Raw genomic sequence first — 17,706 nt, 5'->3', positions numbered from 1 at the left:
CGATGCTTGTCGGCGACATCCCTCCCCCCCTTCTTTAATTGTTCTTCTATTTAAACATGCAGCTCTGACCGACTCTAGGATAAACTCTGAGCGAGCTCTGTTATTGGCTTTGAGTCAGAAGTGTCTGGAAGCCTTAATGAAAACCAAGTGTAAGGCAAGTCTCAGCCACCTGTCCCCGGGATCCCCAGCCAAGCACTCTGGGCTTCCATTAATCAATGGATCTGCCTCTTGGAAAGTGTCTTTTGCATGCTGGACCTCTATCCTGGGGCGATCGCAAAGCAGAGTTGGGGACCTGGAAGCCCTCCGGTAATTTCTCTAAGCCAGATCCCAAAGCCGTGCCAGCACTGCCGGCAATTCTGCATTTGCAAAACTGCTACAAAAGCCCTTGCAAGAAGAAAAAGGGGTAGGAAAGAAGCTCTTTATGTTGCAGGTCTGCAGTCCTGCCCCCTCTCCCCAGGAGCAGCACCTCTCCCGCCTCCCTACCTCCCAAAGATACTGTCTAGTTACTCTTCAAGGGAAGTTAGCTTAGGGGAGAATATTTTTTTCTTTTTCTTACAGACATGAGCTGCTTTGATTGCCTGGAAGCATGATTTCCTGAAACCTGCTCCTTTCTGGCTCTTGCAGTGAGGTTCACAATAAAATGTATTGTGGTTTTGAGCTGGGTTTTACTTAAGAAAATGCCATTCTGGGTTACTCTCTTTCATGAAGCAGATGGAGAAAGAGATGAAAGGCTGACACTTGGGATACTTCATTTCTGCTCTTTAATTGTGGGTGGTTTCTTTTCCATAAGAACAGGCTTCTTCCCTGGGAATCAGTGGGAATTAAAAATGGAACAAATGAAAAAAGGAAAAATAATGGCTGTTAATTGCATTTTTTTTGTTTATGAAGCCTTTTATCTCATTCTTCTAGGAACAATTCTGTAAATGGGAATATTTAAATGCACTGCTTTTGTAGATCCAGAGACACTCTTGTTACTCGCTGCCTCTTGTGCAAAGCTTGCTTCGGTGTAAGCCACGCTCTCTTCCAAGACAGGCTCGGAGCCTCAGCTCGCACTGGTGGTATCAGGTGCAGCCACTGGGAACCAGTGCAAAGTTGTGGTTTGGAAGATAGCAACCGAGATGGGATGTGAACCTGTACCGTGTTAATGCTTCCACTAATTAAATATAACTTCAGGATCAAGTCCTTGCAGTCACTGGTGGTTGGTGTCACTTAGCTGACCGGGAATGCTGAAGAAGACATGTGCTGTGTAACCCAGGCTGCAAAGCAGCCCCTGCTCTCGACGGTGGGGCTGGATGGGAGTTTTGCTTAGGGTGGTGTTTGGTTGCTTTCTAGGATGAAGATACCTAAGTGGAGGTGGAGCAGCATCTCCATCAGTGTGCGATCCCAGCTGAAAGGCACCCTGGCTCTTCTTCTTGTGGGCAACGTTGCCTTTGTGATAGCTCAGGTAAGCACGTTACCTTGTTGGGGGGTCTCCGGGCTTTAAAATGCTGTAGTGTCTGGGATGGGTAACCCCTGGGAGTTGCAGGATGGTCTGTGCATGCATCAGGTCTCCAGCAAGCGTGAGAATGTATGACTTGGCTTAGCTCTTTAGTCTGGGCTTAAGTTGTACCTTCTGTGGCTAAGAGTGCGCACAGATCACTTCCAGGGCTCTGCAAGGCCATGCCCTGCTCTTGGGTGAACACCGCTTCCTGGGTCCCTGCAGCAGTTGGAGCTTTCGTTTACTTTGCATGGAATATTATTATCCCTTTCCAAGTAAACACAGAATTAATAGAATGCCGCTAACCGGCAGGTGATTCTGGATAGAAAAATACATCCCTCCCCCTGCAATGAGCAATAGCTGGGACCCCCCCAGGAGGTGCTGGGACCCCCCCAGGAGGTTCTGTGCCCCTTGTGAAGGGATGCGAACGCCGTCCTGAGCGCAGGCATGTGGTGGTGACACTGCTGGTGGAGCAGCTCCTTTGCCCTCTGATGCATGGTCACACTGCTGCCTGAGGCGGCTGCGGAGTGGGAGGTGGGGCGTCAAGGACCCTCCTGAAGTCACAAACCCGTACTTGCAAAGAGAGCACATGGGTTCCTCCAGCCTGCTAGCATCCACTGGCATGCTCTCCTGCTGCAGAGCGGGTTTGCAAGGGTTTGCTTCGGCTTTCAGTGAAGCTTCTGGCTGCAACTGGCTCTTCAGCTCCCTGAATTCACTGTGGAGCAAGAGTCAGAGAGCACCAAAAGACTTGAAGGGTTTAGGGTTGTTTGGGAGCTTGGTTTTGCTAACTGAGTGAAACAATGAACATTTCCTTTCCTGAGGAATCCCAAATATTGCCATTTCATTCCAATTTGTAATGAAAACACAATTGGAAAAATGCAGGGTTTCTTGCACGATGGAAATCTCAGACTTGACCTCCAATGGAGAAGGCAATGCCCTGTTCGCTCAGGGCAGGCTGGGTGGGGGATGCCCTCAGCCCACCCCCGCCAGCTCTGCAGTGCGGATGCTGACTGCTGCTTCTCCCCCCAACACCTGCCTGGTGCTTCAAGCAGGACCTGACACAGACCTCCAACAGCCTGGAGGAAGGGGCAGACGTCACTGCGTACTGGTGGGGCGAGTGGACCAAGTGGACGGCGTGCACCAGGACCTGCGGCGGAGGCGTCAAGTCCCAGGAGAGGCACTGCCTGCGGCAGAGGTACGGCGCCCGCCTGCCAGGGTGTGGGGAACTCCAGCTTGCTGGAGATAGACTTGATCCAGGAGGTCATCGGTCAGTAGATAAGCACTGGTGAAAAAGTGTTGTCTGGCAAACCCTGCTTGTGCAGAAGGTAAGTATGTCCTTGAGCATGCTGCCGTGAGGATGCTGCGCCCTGGGCATCCCTGCCAGGAGGACCAGCCAAGCTATTCCTGCGCTGGCCCTGAAGTTTCTCCCGCAGGCATTAGCGCAGATAGCGTAAGCCCATTCTCAAACTTCTGGGCACAGCAGCGAGGACACTGTGGTGTGGGGCTGGTTGGGCACCCGCTGATCACGGCTGCTCTGTGCATGGCTCTGCCCTCTCCGGGCTGTGTGGTTGCCAGAAGGCACCTTGCAAACCTTGTCCCCAGGCCCTTGTCCCCATGATACCTCCTAGGATGCTGTAATAAGAATAGTTGATGCTGCAGGTAACAAAGCCAGAGAGACCTTTGCTATCAACTCCAGTGAGACCGTGATAGATCTCTGTGTGGCTCCACTACATGGAGACTGATCTTGCAGAAGCAGAAGACAAATATATTTAAAAAAGGGAGAAGAAGGGTTTCTGACCCCTGTCTAACCATCATTTCTTTATTCAGAAGAAAGTCAGTGAGTGGGCTGGCTAATAAAACTTGCACTGGAACATCCAAAAGATACCAGCTCTGCAAAGTACAAGTAAGGATATCCTTTTTCTCATCAGGAACACTCGATACAAGATGTGGAAAGTCATGCTTGCTTTGTGCGATGGCATTTCTGGGCCCCTCGGAGAGGGGACACCATTTGTTCTGTAGCTGTCACCCCTTTGCCCCTCCAAGTAACTGGAGTTCCCTTCTTTGGTGCCCATCACGGTTGTGTCGGGGCTTTAGGCCTTTTGCCTGCGCTGGGGGCCATAAAACCAGCGGGTGGTTCTTGCACCATCTCCTGGGGGGGTTCCCCTGGCTGTCCCTGCAGTGGGAGGAGGAGGATGTGGCTCTGGATGGGGCAGGCGATGGAAATGCTCCTTGCAGCCGGTCAAGATGTGCCAGAAACCTTTCCTGCGTTTTGTTTTCATCAGGATATTAATGTATCCCATTCTAGGAGTGCCCTGCGAACGGAAGGAGCTTTCGAGAGGAGCAGTGTTCATCATTTAACTCCCATGTGTATAACGGCAGAACGTATCAATGGAAACCTTTATATCCTGGTAACAAGACATTCTTTGTGTGTTTCATAATGCTTAGCCAAAATATTTTGATAGTTATGATGCTATAGCCTGTGGGAAGGCTCCTCCTCTGCTGTCTTAAAGTGATTTTTCAGAGACACAATCAGCTGTCTCCCAAGTTCAAAGGCGCGTTTTGCAGCTGCAGGGTGGCTTAAAGTAAAATAACATGAATTTACGGCTGTAGCCTGTGTTGGTCACAGTTCCCAAGGAGCAGAGAGCCGAAAGGCTGGAGGAGGATGCGAGAGCATGGGGTGATGGACTGGGCTGGCAGGGAGAGTCGGGCTCACCTGAACAAGTGTCCTTTGAACCGGGGCCGTTACTGGCCGCGTTGCATTTCAGTGACATTTGCTCACTCCCATACCCCTCATGTGCTCTGTCAAATGTCACCGAGATGCAGTCAGTCAGTTTGGTCATTCAGGGTGAGCGACGCGGAACTGCAGAAATAACTTAGGAGTCAGAGACAGATTTTATTTTTAGGCCCCTAACTCCCATCAAAATCAAGCATTAAACAAAAATTGTGGCCAATTTTTAGAGCTATTGGGAAGCCAGGACCCTTCTCCTGAGGAGGAGGCTCCCGAGCGCTGGTTCTTCAGGTTCACGGTGCCATTTGGGTGTCTAAAAATAGAGACAGGATCTAATGCAACTGCCTTATTGTAGGGATCTCTGTCCATACCTAAGAACAACTTCATGAAATTACTTGTTGCCTCCTTTATTGTGAAACAAGCCCCTGTCTCGCCAGCCTTCTTGGCAGGGTCAGCGTGGTAGAACTTGGCCCGTGGCAGGCTGGTTAGCTCTAGCTGCTTGGCTGCTTTTGTCCCTTCCCTATGGCAAGGTGACAATTTCTTTAAACATATTTGCTCTTTGAGATGATTCACCAGAATAGTTACAGTGAATTGTTTTGTTTCTTAGCAGGCGTTCACGTGGCTCCTGGGGGATTTGCAGAATAATGTTTTGACATTGATGCTGTTTTGCTTGGGGACGCAGGCCAGTGGGTATACGACCGCTCACTAGTTGGCGGAGTTCAACACTTAGCATTGGGTTTCTGATGCAAATAAGAATTTGTCATTTGCTTCCTGTGGATATTATAAAACGTGGGACTACTGTGCCAGTGGATGCAGCCAGCCAGCCGCTTGCAGAAAGCAAAGGGCAAATTAAGTCTAACTTGGGTGAATGTTTATAGAAAAGTTCTTATGTTTTAAGCTGCTATGGTTTTGAATATAGTCTTACTTGTATATGTATCTATAACAATATATCTATGTTAATTTAACTCATGTATTAGAAGCAGATATGTGAATATGCATATGTTTTTGTGTAATGTGTACATATATCACTACTGCAAGTCCTTGCACAGAACAGCGGCTGTTACTGCTTCCGTGCCTCCCCTGCGCTGATGTTGGCGATTCCGCTAGCATCACTGGGCACATCTGGTCCTGGCAGCAGAGGGGACTGCCTGCCTGTGCAAAGGTTTGCAGCAGTGGGCTGTCACGCTGTCAGAAGTGCAATCTCCTGTCCGGCCTGAAACACAAGAGATGGTAGCTTCTGAACTGCTGGCTGCTGTGCAATTGTGCTGTTGCTGCTGTTGTTTAGCTTGGCAGAGATTCATTGACATTGGTAGGATGAAAGTTATTGTTTCTGCTGTTTTGAATATATCTTTATATCCTTTCCCCTTAGATGACTATGTTCACATTTCTAGCAAGCCCTGTGACCTCCATTGCACCACTGTGGATGGTCAGAGACAGTTAATGGTTCAGGCTCGGGATGGAACATCCTGCAAATACACTGATTTCCGAGGGGTTTGCGTGTCTGGAAAATGTGAGGTTGTTAAACATTATAGCAAAAATATTGTTAGTAGCATTCAGACAATTACAATGGGTGCGACATTTGCCTGACCCTCAATACTCTATTTGTGGATTTTTTAGCCAATTGGATGCGATGGCATTCTCTTTTCCACCCACACCTTGGATAAATGTGGAGTTTGCCAAGGAGATGGGAGCAGCTGCACTCACGTGACCGGCAGTTACCGGAAAGGAAATTCCCATCTTGGTAAGGCTTTTGGGGACCTTTTGCTTTATTTGTACCAGAGGGCTATTTTTTAAATGTACTTATTTCTTGGTAAATTGCTTTCAGCTCTGCTTCAGTTTTTCCCCACGTGTTCTATGTGTGTTAATGCCGCTTGTAAATTTGGGCAGGGAAAGCCGCCTTTAAAGAAAATCAGTAACTTTGCATGGCGCTTGTCAGAAGCCTGAGGTCTCTGACGCTGAATGGTGCAAGAGTGTTATGCAAGAGGCTGGCGTCTATTTTAGTCTTCTTTCTCATGACCCAGTAAGACTAGAAATAAGTGATTTGTAATAACAGGAAGCGAGGATATTTTGGAAGACCAGGATTTCCAAAACGAGTATGATGTAAAGCAACAGAACCCACTTGTCCTAAATATAGCAATCTAACTCAGGAATAATGATTAATGCTCTCTGAGGATCGGTTTAAGATGGAGCAAGCTGCAGGAACTTCAGTGGCCTTAGGAGGACTTGTCCCATCACTTACCTAGTGCTAAGCAAAGGGGAGTTGGAGGAGAAACAAGTTGTAATCTCTTGCTGGGGTTTTGGGAAGACTGGCTAGCACAGGGTTCAATACTGAACCACAAGACAGCTGCTCTAGCTGACAGAGCAGTCTTCAGATATCTTTTCTTACACCACTTCAGATAAACGTGATATTTGTGCATGTAAGATTGCATCTTTTCCCCCCCTTGGCTGTGTTTTTCCACCATAAACCGGGATGCATAGTTCGCACATTTTTCTTATCTATTATCAATAAGGTCCTGATTGCAGCCTAACAGTTATCAACAGTATTATTTTTTTTCTTTAAATCCATAACTCCTTAAAAATAATTTTGGATCAAGGCCAGTTTGCTTGATATATTGCAGTATTGACTACTGATGTTTTGTTCAGATTATCTGTTACAAAGTTCCTTTCATTAATCTGTAGTTTCCCATAGGCTATTCTCTGGTAACGCACATTCATGCTGGAGCAAGGGATATCCAGATAGTAGAACGGAAAAAATCTGCAGATGTTCTGGGTGTGTATAACCTCTTGGTACTTCCCTAGAATGCATGCCTATACTAGCTAATGCTTTTTCCAATGCAAAGCTGAATGTAGTTTTATTGCAGACATGAGCTAAATCCATAGTCAATGTAAATCACAACGGCGTTGTCTAAGCCAGTGCATTTCTCTCTCTACAGTCTGAGCACCTGGGCTGTATATATCAACACTTTGATTGCTTTAATGCAGAAACTGTTGGTCAATATTATTGTTACTTCAGTGTGGTATGACAAACAGTGGTGCCGGATCACAGATAGCCAAGTGACTTCACCTCTCTTGTGATCCCCTTGTTCTTCTCCCGCTTGGGGAACGTGCAGTGGCCACAGGACAACAGCACCGAGGAGATGTGACCTAAGTGTTGCCTCGCTGAAGCGTTGGTGGCCACACCACCCATCTCACGATGGAGATTGGCAGAGCTGCTCAGGAGGAGTGTGGAAAAAATCTGGACTTGCCCAAGAGAAGCACATTTGCTACCATCATACTCGGCTGCCTCAGAGGCTCGTGGCTGTGTGCAGGAAGGCTTGAATGAAAAAGGCTTGATTTAGTGCCGTTCCTGGGCTAGTTCTGGATGACTTGGGCCACTGCTGGGTCAGGTGGCACCAGCTCAGTGCTCCCAAGGAGGCGGCTCCTGCTGTTGGCCATCTGACAGCCCGCTTATTGTCTGCAGAGCTGTGGTTGTTAAATATTCATGCTGTGCTAGTGCCAAAAGGGTGAGAGGAGCCATGGACTAGTGTAAGCCACGTACCCAGGAGCTTGCAATGTAGAGGGAGGCATGGCCCAGAATTCTGGGCACGTACTCGCATGATACACGTTGGAAATAGGTGACAAAGGCGTTGTAACGTAGGAGAAACTTGTTTTATGACTGACACTCTAATGATTTCATCCCCTGAATGAACAAGTGGCAATATTGCATATCTCTGTTCTTACATGTGATGGCACTGATTTTCCTCTCTCTCGTTTGAAGCTGTGGCTGATGAAGCTGGGTACTACTTCTTCAATGGGAACTACAAAGTTGACAGTCCAAAGAACTTCAACATTGCAGGCACGGTGTTCAAGTACCGCAGGCCCATGGATGTTTATGAGACCGGCATAGAGTATATTGTTGCGCAAGGACCGACAAATCAAGGGTTGAATATAATGGTGTGCTTTGACTTTTCAAGTTTGCGAGGCTGGGGGTGACGGGGAAGGGAAAATCTGTGTTGGATCGAGGAAGGGGTGGGTGTGGGAGCAGAGTCCTGCCGTGGTTTCCCAGCTTTCCTGGGCAGGTTGAGGAGGGCAGTGGGAGCAGTGACTGTGCCCAGTTCCTTGCACGAACCTATTTTATTCGCGTCAGTGCTCTCGGATGCAGGCAGGGCTGTGAATAATGAACATGGGCTTGGTAACACCTCTCTCTGCAGGGAGAAGATGCCTTGGGCACTGCGGGGAGATTTCTCTTTTACTCCTTGGCATTTTTATTCAAATTACCTGGCAGGAAAAGTAAAAATAAGAAATTGGGCCAGATAGCTTAGAGAAGTGCACAAATCTTAAACTCCAACTCTTTTCTTGAAAGCAAACTATCTAAAACCAGGCGTATGAAGAAAAGCCATTTAATTTTCCTTCTGGGCAGCCAGCCAGAGCCCAACTCCTGCCATCTTTCATGTAACCCTGGGCTTCTCTGGAAGGGGAAGGGATGGCTGCTTGGGTGCTTTTGAAGCATTGGACAATAGAAGATGTTGTAGTGTGTCAGCTGTGAGTCCCCATCCCCAGTGGGGATGTGGTAGCTGAAGGGGTGTGTGTGCATGCTCCTCATTCGCCATAAAGCCACAAAAAATGGGTTTGCGAGTGATGGTCAGTAACTTCTGAAGCGGCTCTTCCAAGTCTCTGGTTGCTCAGCAGCAGAGGAGGGAGCGTGACCTGCGGCTCCCAGTCCCTGAGCTGGGGCTAATCTCCAGGGCAGTGCTGCCAAATAACCCTTGGAAAATTGTGCTGGGCTCCAGTTGTAAGAAGTTGGCAATACAATGGAAAGCAGATTGGAAATAGCAAAGTAGATGCTCAAATTGTCAAGTCCAAGATGAATCACAAGCTTTGCATGCCATATACTCACTGCATCCGCTAATAATTTAATTTGTTTGCTAGGTCTGGAATCAAAATGGCAAGAATCCATCCATCACATTTGAATACACCCTCCTGAGGAAGCCACACTCAAAAAATCTGCAGCCCATCTACTACACCTTCTCTGAGTCAGATAGCGAAGAAAGCAGAGAGTTTGATGGAGACGTGCCATTGGGTTTTATCCAGCACAATGCAACCTATTTTGGGAAAATCTCCAGGGAAAGGATAGACTTGGAGAACCAGGTGTTTGGAAGGCAGGACACGGAGGAAGATTTAAACTTGAGCAAAGGTCAGGAAACCAATGAGGTCTATGAAAGAGCAGAAACAATTGACTGTGAGCCAAAACTGAAGGGCAAACAACCCCAAGGTAAGGAGGAGACTTGGGCCTCACTGTTCTGCTTCTCAGAGCTCTTGTTGAGAAATGCTCTGTTTCTACCTCTGGTGATTCTGCTGGTTTGTTTTTTGGAAACCTTGGAAAGTTCTTTAAAACGTCTCTGCTCATAAATCCTCTTTGCCCTTCAGGTTCTGGTTTCTGGCGGGTGGGGGGGTGGCCATGGGTAAGGTCTCCCCGCTGGTGCCCTGCCGTGCTTTGCCTCATGCCAAGGACAGGAGGGAGCCCTGGGTGCACAGAGGTCCCCGTCACAACATCTTCCATCGCCTCCCACCTCTGCCCAGCCCCCAGCAACCTCCTTCCCACTCCAGTCCCTTGGCCATCCCACCACCAAACTGCCTTGAGTGCTTTCCCAGCATGGCTGCATGGGCTCTGGGGCCAGGAGGGCATCTTGCTTTCTGACCTCTGCTATTGCTTGGGGCGGTGCTGGCAGGTGTTGAGCTCTCCTCTGGCCATGCGATAGCAGGATGAGACCCACAGAACTGCACACTCTTCCCAAAGGGGTACAACCCCATGAGATTTCCCCTCCCCAAGACCCCAACTCCTGCCTCTAGCCTCCTGGGTGGCTGCTCAGGCTCCGGCGTGCTCCCGCTGCTCCGGGCTGCTTTCGCCTCCCAGCCTGAATGCATTTTGTGGTTGTCACTGTTGTTTCCCCCTGTTGGCTCCAATCTAGATTCAAACGTAACCAGGTCTACTTACCAGACAGACCATGACGACAGAGACTTCGACCCCAGGTTCACCTCCAGGGAATTCCTTTCGGAGAACGCCATCACGGACAAGCTGCTGGACAAGACCTCGGAATCCAAGGAGTTGATGCTCAACATGACCATGAACAGCATCTTTGCCCAGGGAGACCCAATCAACTCTGTGGGGTCACACATTGACAGCCTCTATGTTGACTATGAGGACACTGATGGCGTTGTGACCTACACCATTAATAGCACCTACATGGAGCTGAGCAACAGCAAAGCCATCAACACATCTGCAGAGACGCCGTTTTCAAATGCCACTGTCACCATGACCAGCCCTCAAGGGAACAGAACCCACAAAGCAAGGTAGGAGACATGTCTTTAACTATAGTCAATCCTATTTGTTGCTGTTCTTGACTCATAATAGCCCTGTACTCAATGCAGACCCCATTGTATGGTTTCTATCTGCTTTGGAAGTCAGAAGGTAAGTGGGGGTAGGATGATGTATCTGAAAGCTTTCTGTTGGGGGTTAATTTGGAAGGAAGGGCCAGAGGTTTGGAAGCAGAAAGTCAAGAGAGCATTTAAGCAAGAGGAAAACTCACTGCCCTCCTTAGTGGGGATGTTGGCAAGTCCATGCTGATGGTTATCAGCTTGTGCATTGTGCTCTGCCTGTCATAGGTCATTATCAGAGCCATGGCCATAACGAAGCCTCTTCCTTTTGTCTTCTCTTGCTGCCCTGCTCTGATTCCCCAGGCCCCTTCCTCTGAGTTCTGATGCAGCAGAAGTTGGTCCTGGCCCCTTTTTACCCACTCTGTTGACGGCCACCCACGATCCTCCTCACTTGTGTTGGCAGGAAGATGCTTCCAGCAGCTCCCGGGCATGGCCCTGCCTGCTTAACTACAGCTGAGAGGCAGAGCAGGACAACAGGAGCTCTTCTGTAGGGCCTGCAGAGATAGCCTGGGTTTGCTTCCTCGGTGGATGCAGAAGCAGTGAAATTAGTCACTGCTCTGACAAGAAAATCCAAAGCTCTCCAGTGGCAGCTCACTGATTGATAGGGCCGTCACTTCAGGGTTCCTTGAATGGCTGGTTTGCAGTCGTAGTGTTATAAGATGTAGTGGGAAGGTAAAAAAAGGCTTAATCTATCTTTAGCTGGAGAATTCATCCAGGCAAGGATGGGCTGGGTGAAAGGGAGTCTCAGGATAGTGCTTGTCCACAAGTCTGTGTCTAGGGTCTTTTGGGGTGCCCTGGGACTCTCTGGGGAGCAGCCACAAATTAAAGCAATCTGTGGACAGCTGGGGCTGAAATCAGGCCCTTGGGAGTCATCCAGGTCCCAGACCCACAGCTGTGGATTTGGGTCCTGCTGTGCACCCCCACGGCTTGTTGGGGGCCCATGGCACCCAAGCCTCCCCTGTGGGTCTCCTCCTGGCTCTGCTGCTTTGACTCTTCTGTCTCCCAGTCCTCACCACCAGTAAAACATGGGTTATGCTGCTGAGCTTTGGAAGATGTAAAGCACTGAGCAGATGCTCTCTGGTTATAGTTAGCTGTATTTACCCAGAACTTATGCTAGCTTATGCAAAAGCAACTTATGGTAAAGAAAATGTCCATGCAGCCAAATGTATCAACAAACTTCTTAATGATAAGAACATTTAAACATTGCCAAGGGCTTGAGTCTATCGTCTCTTCTCGTGGCTTGGCTTGGAAACTTTGCCTTCAGCTGCCAAAGCAGGCATTTCATTAGCACCCTGAGGGCAAGCGCCGTCAGCTCCCCTGCCTCACCGTGCCGAGGGCCCTGCCCCTTGGGGCTCGCCTGGTCCCCTCCACGCTCCCTGGGTGGCCTTGCCTGGCACCCTGTACCCACACCTCTCCCAGTAGCTGTTAAAGGGGTCTAATGCTTTCCTACCTCCTGGGAATACAGGGACATGCTTTAAACTTCAGAGCTTTAACTTGGCTGTTACAGGATGATCACAAAAGACTGTCAGTGGCTCCGGTGCAGGTTTTTGTGGTACTAAAAAGCTCCTTGCGCTATCCCTGGCTGCCCCTCTGTTGAAGACACAGGGCTGGGGTTTAAACCCCTTCAGGAAGGATACCCAGCATTGCCTTTTTTTCCCCCCCCATTCTTCCCTTGGTTGTTCTTACTCCCCCCACTCTAGAATAAAATACGAACTTCTCAGATCTAAATGTTAATATCCAAAGAAATATGTTTAGTTGAAGTTTTGCACTTGCCAGAAGGCTGCATCCAGGCACAGCTGGGGCTGTAGGCTGGACTGAGAGATGCTCAGCTCCTCCTGGCTGGGGGGGGCAGCTGAAAGGCCGGTGGAGGCAGCTGGGGTGCAGGAAACATGCTGTTTGGAGGCATGTCATTTTATTTTTAAAAAAAAAAAAAAAGAGGAGGGAGGGGAAGGCAACAAAACAACCTGCACCTCATTTCAAGAGGCTTCACCCACTGCATGGAGGCATTGCTCTCCACCCCAGTCCCATAATGTCATCGATAATTAAAGCATCTGCCTGTGTGGGCACTTGTGGAGGAGGGAGAGACAGGCGTGTGTGCAGGCTCGGCGTCCGGCTGTTCTGCCACCACCGCAGGGACGGGCCATCCTTGCTTCCAGGGACTGGGGCAGAAGGACTGGGTCGGGCCAGCCTCCTTGTGCCCTTCCCCCAACTTTTTATTTATTACTTCAAGCCCAGTTGCAATTGTAACGCTAATCACTAGTCTGTATCTCCTGGGTGGGAATGATGGATGAGGAGCCCCAGCTCTGAGGCCAGGGTTAAAGCTCCTGCTGGCACCCAACGCAGCAGGATGAAGCCCGTACTGACGGCGGGATGCGGTTTTGGGTTTGGCGTGTCACGGGCAGGGGGCTGGGGCATTGGGGACTGGAGTTGTTCCCCCAGGAGGAAGGGCGGTGGAGGGGACAGCCAGAAGCTGCACTGAGGGAAATGGCGGTGGAGCACAAGGAAAACCTCTTGCCTGGGCACGGGCAGGGTGGGGGATCTCCATCCGGGGAGACGGGCAAAACCGGACTGTGCAAGGCCCTGTGGGACCCAGTCTCTTATTGGGATCAACCTAGTTCTGGGGAGGAGCTTGGACTCGAGACCTTCCCAGGCTCAGTTTGGGGTGGACGGTGGCTTTTTGCTCATTATCATTCCCTGTCAACGAACAAGCAGGGGAGGATCTCTCTTTGCAGACTGTAACCAGCCAGTCTGTACACGCAGGACAGTGTTGGTTAGAGGTGGGGCGTTTTATTTCTTTCCAAACCGTTGTAGTTCTTAGTGTGGCTGGAGTTACCCAGTTATAGGAGCACCTTGCACCAGCGTGGCGTGTTATATTTCCTCTTCTGGGAGCAAGCCCCGCTGGCACGGGAATGGGCGGGTGCCTCTTGTGCCGTGGTAGGGATGCGGTGCTGCTTTTCCTCTCCGGGAGCAGTTAAAGTCTTTCCACGGCATGCCAGGGGAAAGGCACCCTTCGTCCTTCATCCCATGCCCATGCTGCGGTGTGCAGCCAGGGCTGATCCTGCAACAGGAACCATGAGCTTCCCCCTTTGCTTAAAAATAAAAACTGAAATAAAACACAGAAATGTGAGCCCAGGGACTCTGGACATTGATCTGTGGTGTTCGTGTGCACTTGTTAGGATTATTCTTCTGCTTCGGGGACTGTTTTGGGAAGACGGGCAGCCCAGACCTCAGCTGGGGGTGAAGGACAGGTGCTAATTTTTGGTGCAGCTGCTTGCTGGAAAAGCAGAAGCAAAGTGCAGGCAGGGAAGAAAATACTTGACTTTATAAGAAAGCTCATAATAAAGAAGAAAAAAATAAAAGAGGAAAAACCGACCAGCTTTGTAGGACAATGTGCTGCTGTTTGCATTTAGAGGAGAACAAAATGACAGTTTTGTCTTTGCTTGAAATGGTGAGAGAGCTAAACGCTGCCCTATGACCAAATGTCTGATCTATCTGCAAAGACTTTGTCCCTGCGACCTCATTACGCATAGAAGCAGCTCTTTATTTAGGATCACATACATTAAATGGACACTATTGAAAGATTTTTCTGTCCTCAGATGTAGCATAAAGTTTATTCTGAAGGTTATTTTCTCCTTTCAAGGGAGAAGAGTCTCGGTCACAGGGTAACATGGTGGTTTTTTGGTGCCTCCGAGGGCAGGGTATACCCTGTTCTCCAGGCAAATTAATGTACAGAATCCAGATGTTGACTATGTTTTAATGGATCTTACTGAAAACTGTCATCTTGTGAGCCCTCTCCTGGCTGGGTGACAGCAGGCAGCAAACCGACGGCAGCCAGGATCAGGGGCTGATGCGGGTCCCCAGGCAGAGCTGTTATGGGAAGATAAAGCACTATTTATAGTGAGCCGGGGTTGTTATTTTTTCGCAAAAAATAGTCACATTCATTTCAGTTCCATTTCAAACGCAGGAAGCGACCATTTGCCAAACTGACAGAGCAAAATCAACAGGGAAAATGAGATTGTTGTTGTTTTTAATCCTTCTGGAGGCTCAGTGCTGGCGGTGGAAGGAGGGTGGGTCCGAAAGGAAACGGCTGGATTCTCAACAGTGTCCTTTTAAAGGTTGATTTGATAGACTGGACCTCAACTTTTTCTTAGGAACAACTAAATAAGGCAATTTCAGAGCTTCTGCTGCCTAGAAATCATACAAGCTGCATATCTCGCCAGGCCAGAGACAACTGGATGTCAGGATACAACCTTGTACGCTATTTCAGTGTAGCCGTTTCAAGGGTTTGCACAAAGGTATGAGAACAGAATTGAAGCCTTTTGTTGTAAAGGTGCAGTATCCCTGATGTGTTACAACCTTACAGCACGTAGGATGCACTGAACTGGGAGAAACTGTTAGTCTTGCTTTGACAAATGCTTTTTCGTACACCAGGCTGACTCCGTTACTCCTTTCCCAATGGCATTACGTGTTCGAGCACAACGTGGATATGAGAGATGCAAATTACCTATCTAAAATAAACCAAAAAAACCCAAACCAAAATAAGAGTGGCCGAAGCAGCGGGTAGGCAAATGGCGTGCCTTGGTGTTTAAAAGCAAAGTGTGCTTTGAGAAGCAAGCTTATAAACTCCTGTGCCACGTGTAGGCTTTTGGAAGGAGTGAGCTGCTGAGATTTGAGCAGCTGAAAGCTCTGCCGCGTTGAGCAGCACGAGTTGGCGTGCCCGGCCCTGGAGATGCAGGGGAGGAGATACTGCACCTTTAGTTGCTGTATGCCGAGGGCCAGGTGTATTTGAGCAGAAAATGCAAACTTTGTTAAATTCTGAACTGTTTCTACTTGTGGGTATTTTTATCCCATTCTCTCTATTTCTAGACAGTGGAAGCTCTGCCTCTAACCGGGCTGGGGATTCTACTTGGGGCTCAGGACAGGTATGTTGTGAAACAAACCAAACCGATTAAAACAAACGAAACAAACCCCAAAAAATCAGAAAAACCAAACCCAACCGCCAAACAAAGCAAATCCCCTCCCAAACCCAAACCCAACCGAACTGCAGCCTGCTGGCAGATGTGTGTGTCTGACGTGGCCTATCACCGCTCGCCTTGTAAATGCCTTTTTTTGTTTTGTTTTTGTTTGTTTTTTTTTTTTTTGTTTGCTTATCGCTAGAAACAGATTGAAGTTGTTAAGAAAGGGCCAAGGTGTGAGTGCTGCTGACATGTACAGGTGGAAGCTTTCCTCCCATGAACCCTGCAGCTCTACATGTACCACAGGTAGTTATAAGAAGCAGCCAAATTCTGCACAACCGCTGAAATCACCTGGTGTGTGAGTCACTTTTATGTCTGTTAGGGATGGGAAGGACCTGGTGATGTGTAGGGGATCTCGCGATCTCTGGAGCTGGTTTAGCACAACCCCGAATCCGCTCCACCCGGGTGCAAACACGGGGAGAAGAGTCGGGGTGCACGGCGTGCAAAGCCCACCGGCCTCGCGGGTGTGTTGGGGACCGGGCGTTGGTGCCCAGCGTGTCCATCATCCTGCTAAACACTCTCCCTCGGGGAGCTCTGAACGTCGCCTTCACTTCCCAGCCCAGCGGGGATGTGCTGGGGCTCGGCAGGATCCCCAAACCTGTGCTGAGTCTCAGCATATTGCCTCCTCCTTTCCCTTCCTCCCCTTTTTGACTGTTCAGAAAAGCTCAGCTGCTTCCCCACAGAGTGAAATTTTGAAGATTGTTCAGCTCTGGCAGGAAACAAAATAGCATTTGGCTTTTTGATTTTGTTTTGTTTCTTCTACTCCTTCTACCCTGGAGCCTGATCTCGGCTGTGAGGGTGTAAATCTGGAACCGTGACGTAGATGCCAGGGATATCAAAACTGAGCCTGTATTCTTTTTGCATAAATTCCCCCTTTTTGCCCCCTGAAAAGCTTCAAGCCACCTGATCTCTCTCCTCCTTTACTCCTTGGTTAGGGGGTCCTGGCCCCTGCGAGCCCCTCGCTTGTGATGAAGCATGCGTGTGGGTCGTGCGCTCGCCCGCACCGCTCCCCAACGGCACCGTCCCTGAAATAATCCAGATCCTGCGGTGCTTCTGGAATTAGAAAGAAGGGAAAAAGGGGGAGAGAGAAGATTGGAATCTAAGGGACATCTCTTAAGAGAGCAAATGCAAGGATTTTATTTTTTAAGCATTTGCTCTTGTCCAGCAGACGCATGCTTTTTTTTAGCAGGAGCTTCGCAAGCCGTCCCTTTCCCCGGGATCTCGTCAGCCACGTGTTCTGGGACATTTTTAACTACTTTGATCCCCTCTGAACAAATTTCCCCCTTGACCGGGGCCAGGTTGCTCTGCCCCGGTTTGCAGCTAGCAGAGAGAGGTTTTACTTAAATTTCTCCTTTCTCATTGCCTTTTCTTAATGACATATCGCAGAGAAGCAATACCATGTCAAGAGCTGTAGATCTTTTTTTAGTTTCATGTAAACCATATGTTCCCGAGAGCTGCAATTCTTGTTACCTGTAGCCAGAGCAGCCTCCTGGTCCCCAGCCAGGTCCCAGAATGGACTTCACAACATTTATTCTGGCACGGCAGGCTGCGGGGGGAAAAGGTCTCGGTCTGACGACACCGGCTGCCTGTGCTTTCGGTGGGGGATCGAGGGGGGCAGGTGCCTCCTTGCAAAGCCCCCGGGAGCCCTTCCTCGGCCCGGAGCGCTGGGTGCGCGTGGGGGGGCACCCAGGCACAAACGGGGTGTAATGCACATAGAGAGAGTGGGTGGATGGAGCGGGTTGGGGACCGTTTTCTGTCGCCTCCACCCACGAGCCCGGCAGGGTGGGAGCTGATGGTTGCGAGGCGGAGGGAGCTGCCGAGCAGACTCGTTGCCCCGAGCGTTTCCTATAAAAAGGTTTTAGTCATATATTGATCTGGGGGGCAAGCCCTGGCAGGGGTGGCCGTGCCCGCCTTCGGAGCCGGCCAAACTCAGCCGGCGCTGCCCGTGTTGGCTGGGTGGCCGCTGCGGTCCTCCCCTCCCGGCAGCATCCGCCCTGTGGGCCAGAAAGTCCGGCTTGCTGCTTTCCATCGGGAGGAAGTTTTGGAAAATGCAGCTTAGAAAAAACAACAAC

The 17,706-nt window shown here is 49.5% G+C and overlaps 1 protein-coding gene across 1 annotated transcript in view; it reads left to right on the top strand.

Annotated features, from left to right (window-relative positions):
- Window positions 1-1,333: 1,333 nt before the first annotated feature.
- Window positions 1,334-17,706, top strand: part of ADAMTSL2 (ADAMTS-like 2) — a gene marked incomplete at its 3' end in the record, with an annotated part of 21,642 nt that continues 5,269 nt past the window's right edge. Inside the window, exons 1-12 of the mRNA XM_009581113.1 lie at window positions 1,334-1,444; window positions 2,530-2,672; window positions 3,305-3,380; window positions 3,783-3,885; window positions 5,575-5,720; window positions 5,823-5,946; window positions 6,895-6,975; window positions 7,963-8,138; window positions 9,114-9,456; window positions 9,612-9,646; window positions 10,099-10,535; window positions 15,777-15,880. Coding sequence (XP_009579408.1) covers window positions 1,334-1,444; window positions 2,530-2,672; window positions 3,305-3,380; window positions 3,783-3,885; window positions 5,575-5,720; window positions 5,823-5,946; window positions 6,895-6,975; window positions 7,963-8,138; window positions 9,114-9,456; window positions 9,612-9,646; window positions 10,099-10,535; window positions 15,777-15,880 — 1,879 coding nt within the window. The remainder of the gene's footprint in view (window positions 1,445-2,529; window positions 2,673-3,304; window positions 3,381-3,782; window positions 3,886-5,574; window positions 5,721-5,822; window positions 5,947-6,894; window positions 6,976-7,962; window positions 8,139-9,113; window positions 9,457-9,611; window positions 9,647-10,098; window positions 10,536-15,776; window positions 15,881-17,706) is intronic.

The sequence above is a fragment of the Fulmarus glacialis genome, unplaced genomic scaffold (genome assembly GCF_000690835.1).
Source record: "Fulmarus glacialis isolate BGI_N327 unplaced genomic scaffold, ASM69083v1 scaffold16537, whole genome shotgun sequence".
NCBI lineage: Eukaryota > Metazoa > Chordata > Aves > Procellariiformes > Procellariidae > Fulmarus > Fulmarus glacialis.
Note: the sequence above shows the minus strand (reverse complement) of the source record. Positions and strands in the feature narration are given on the sequence as shown.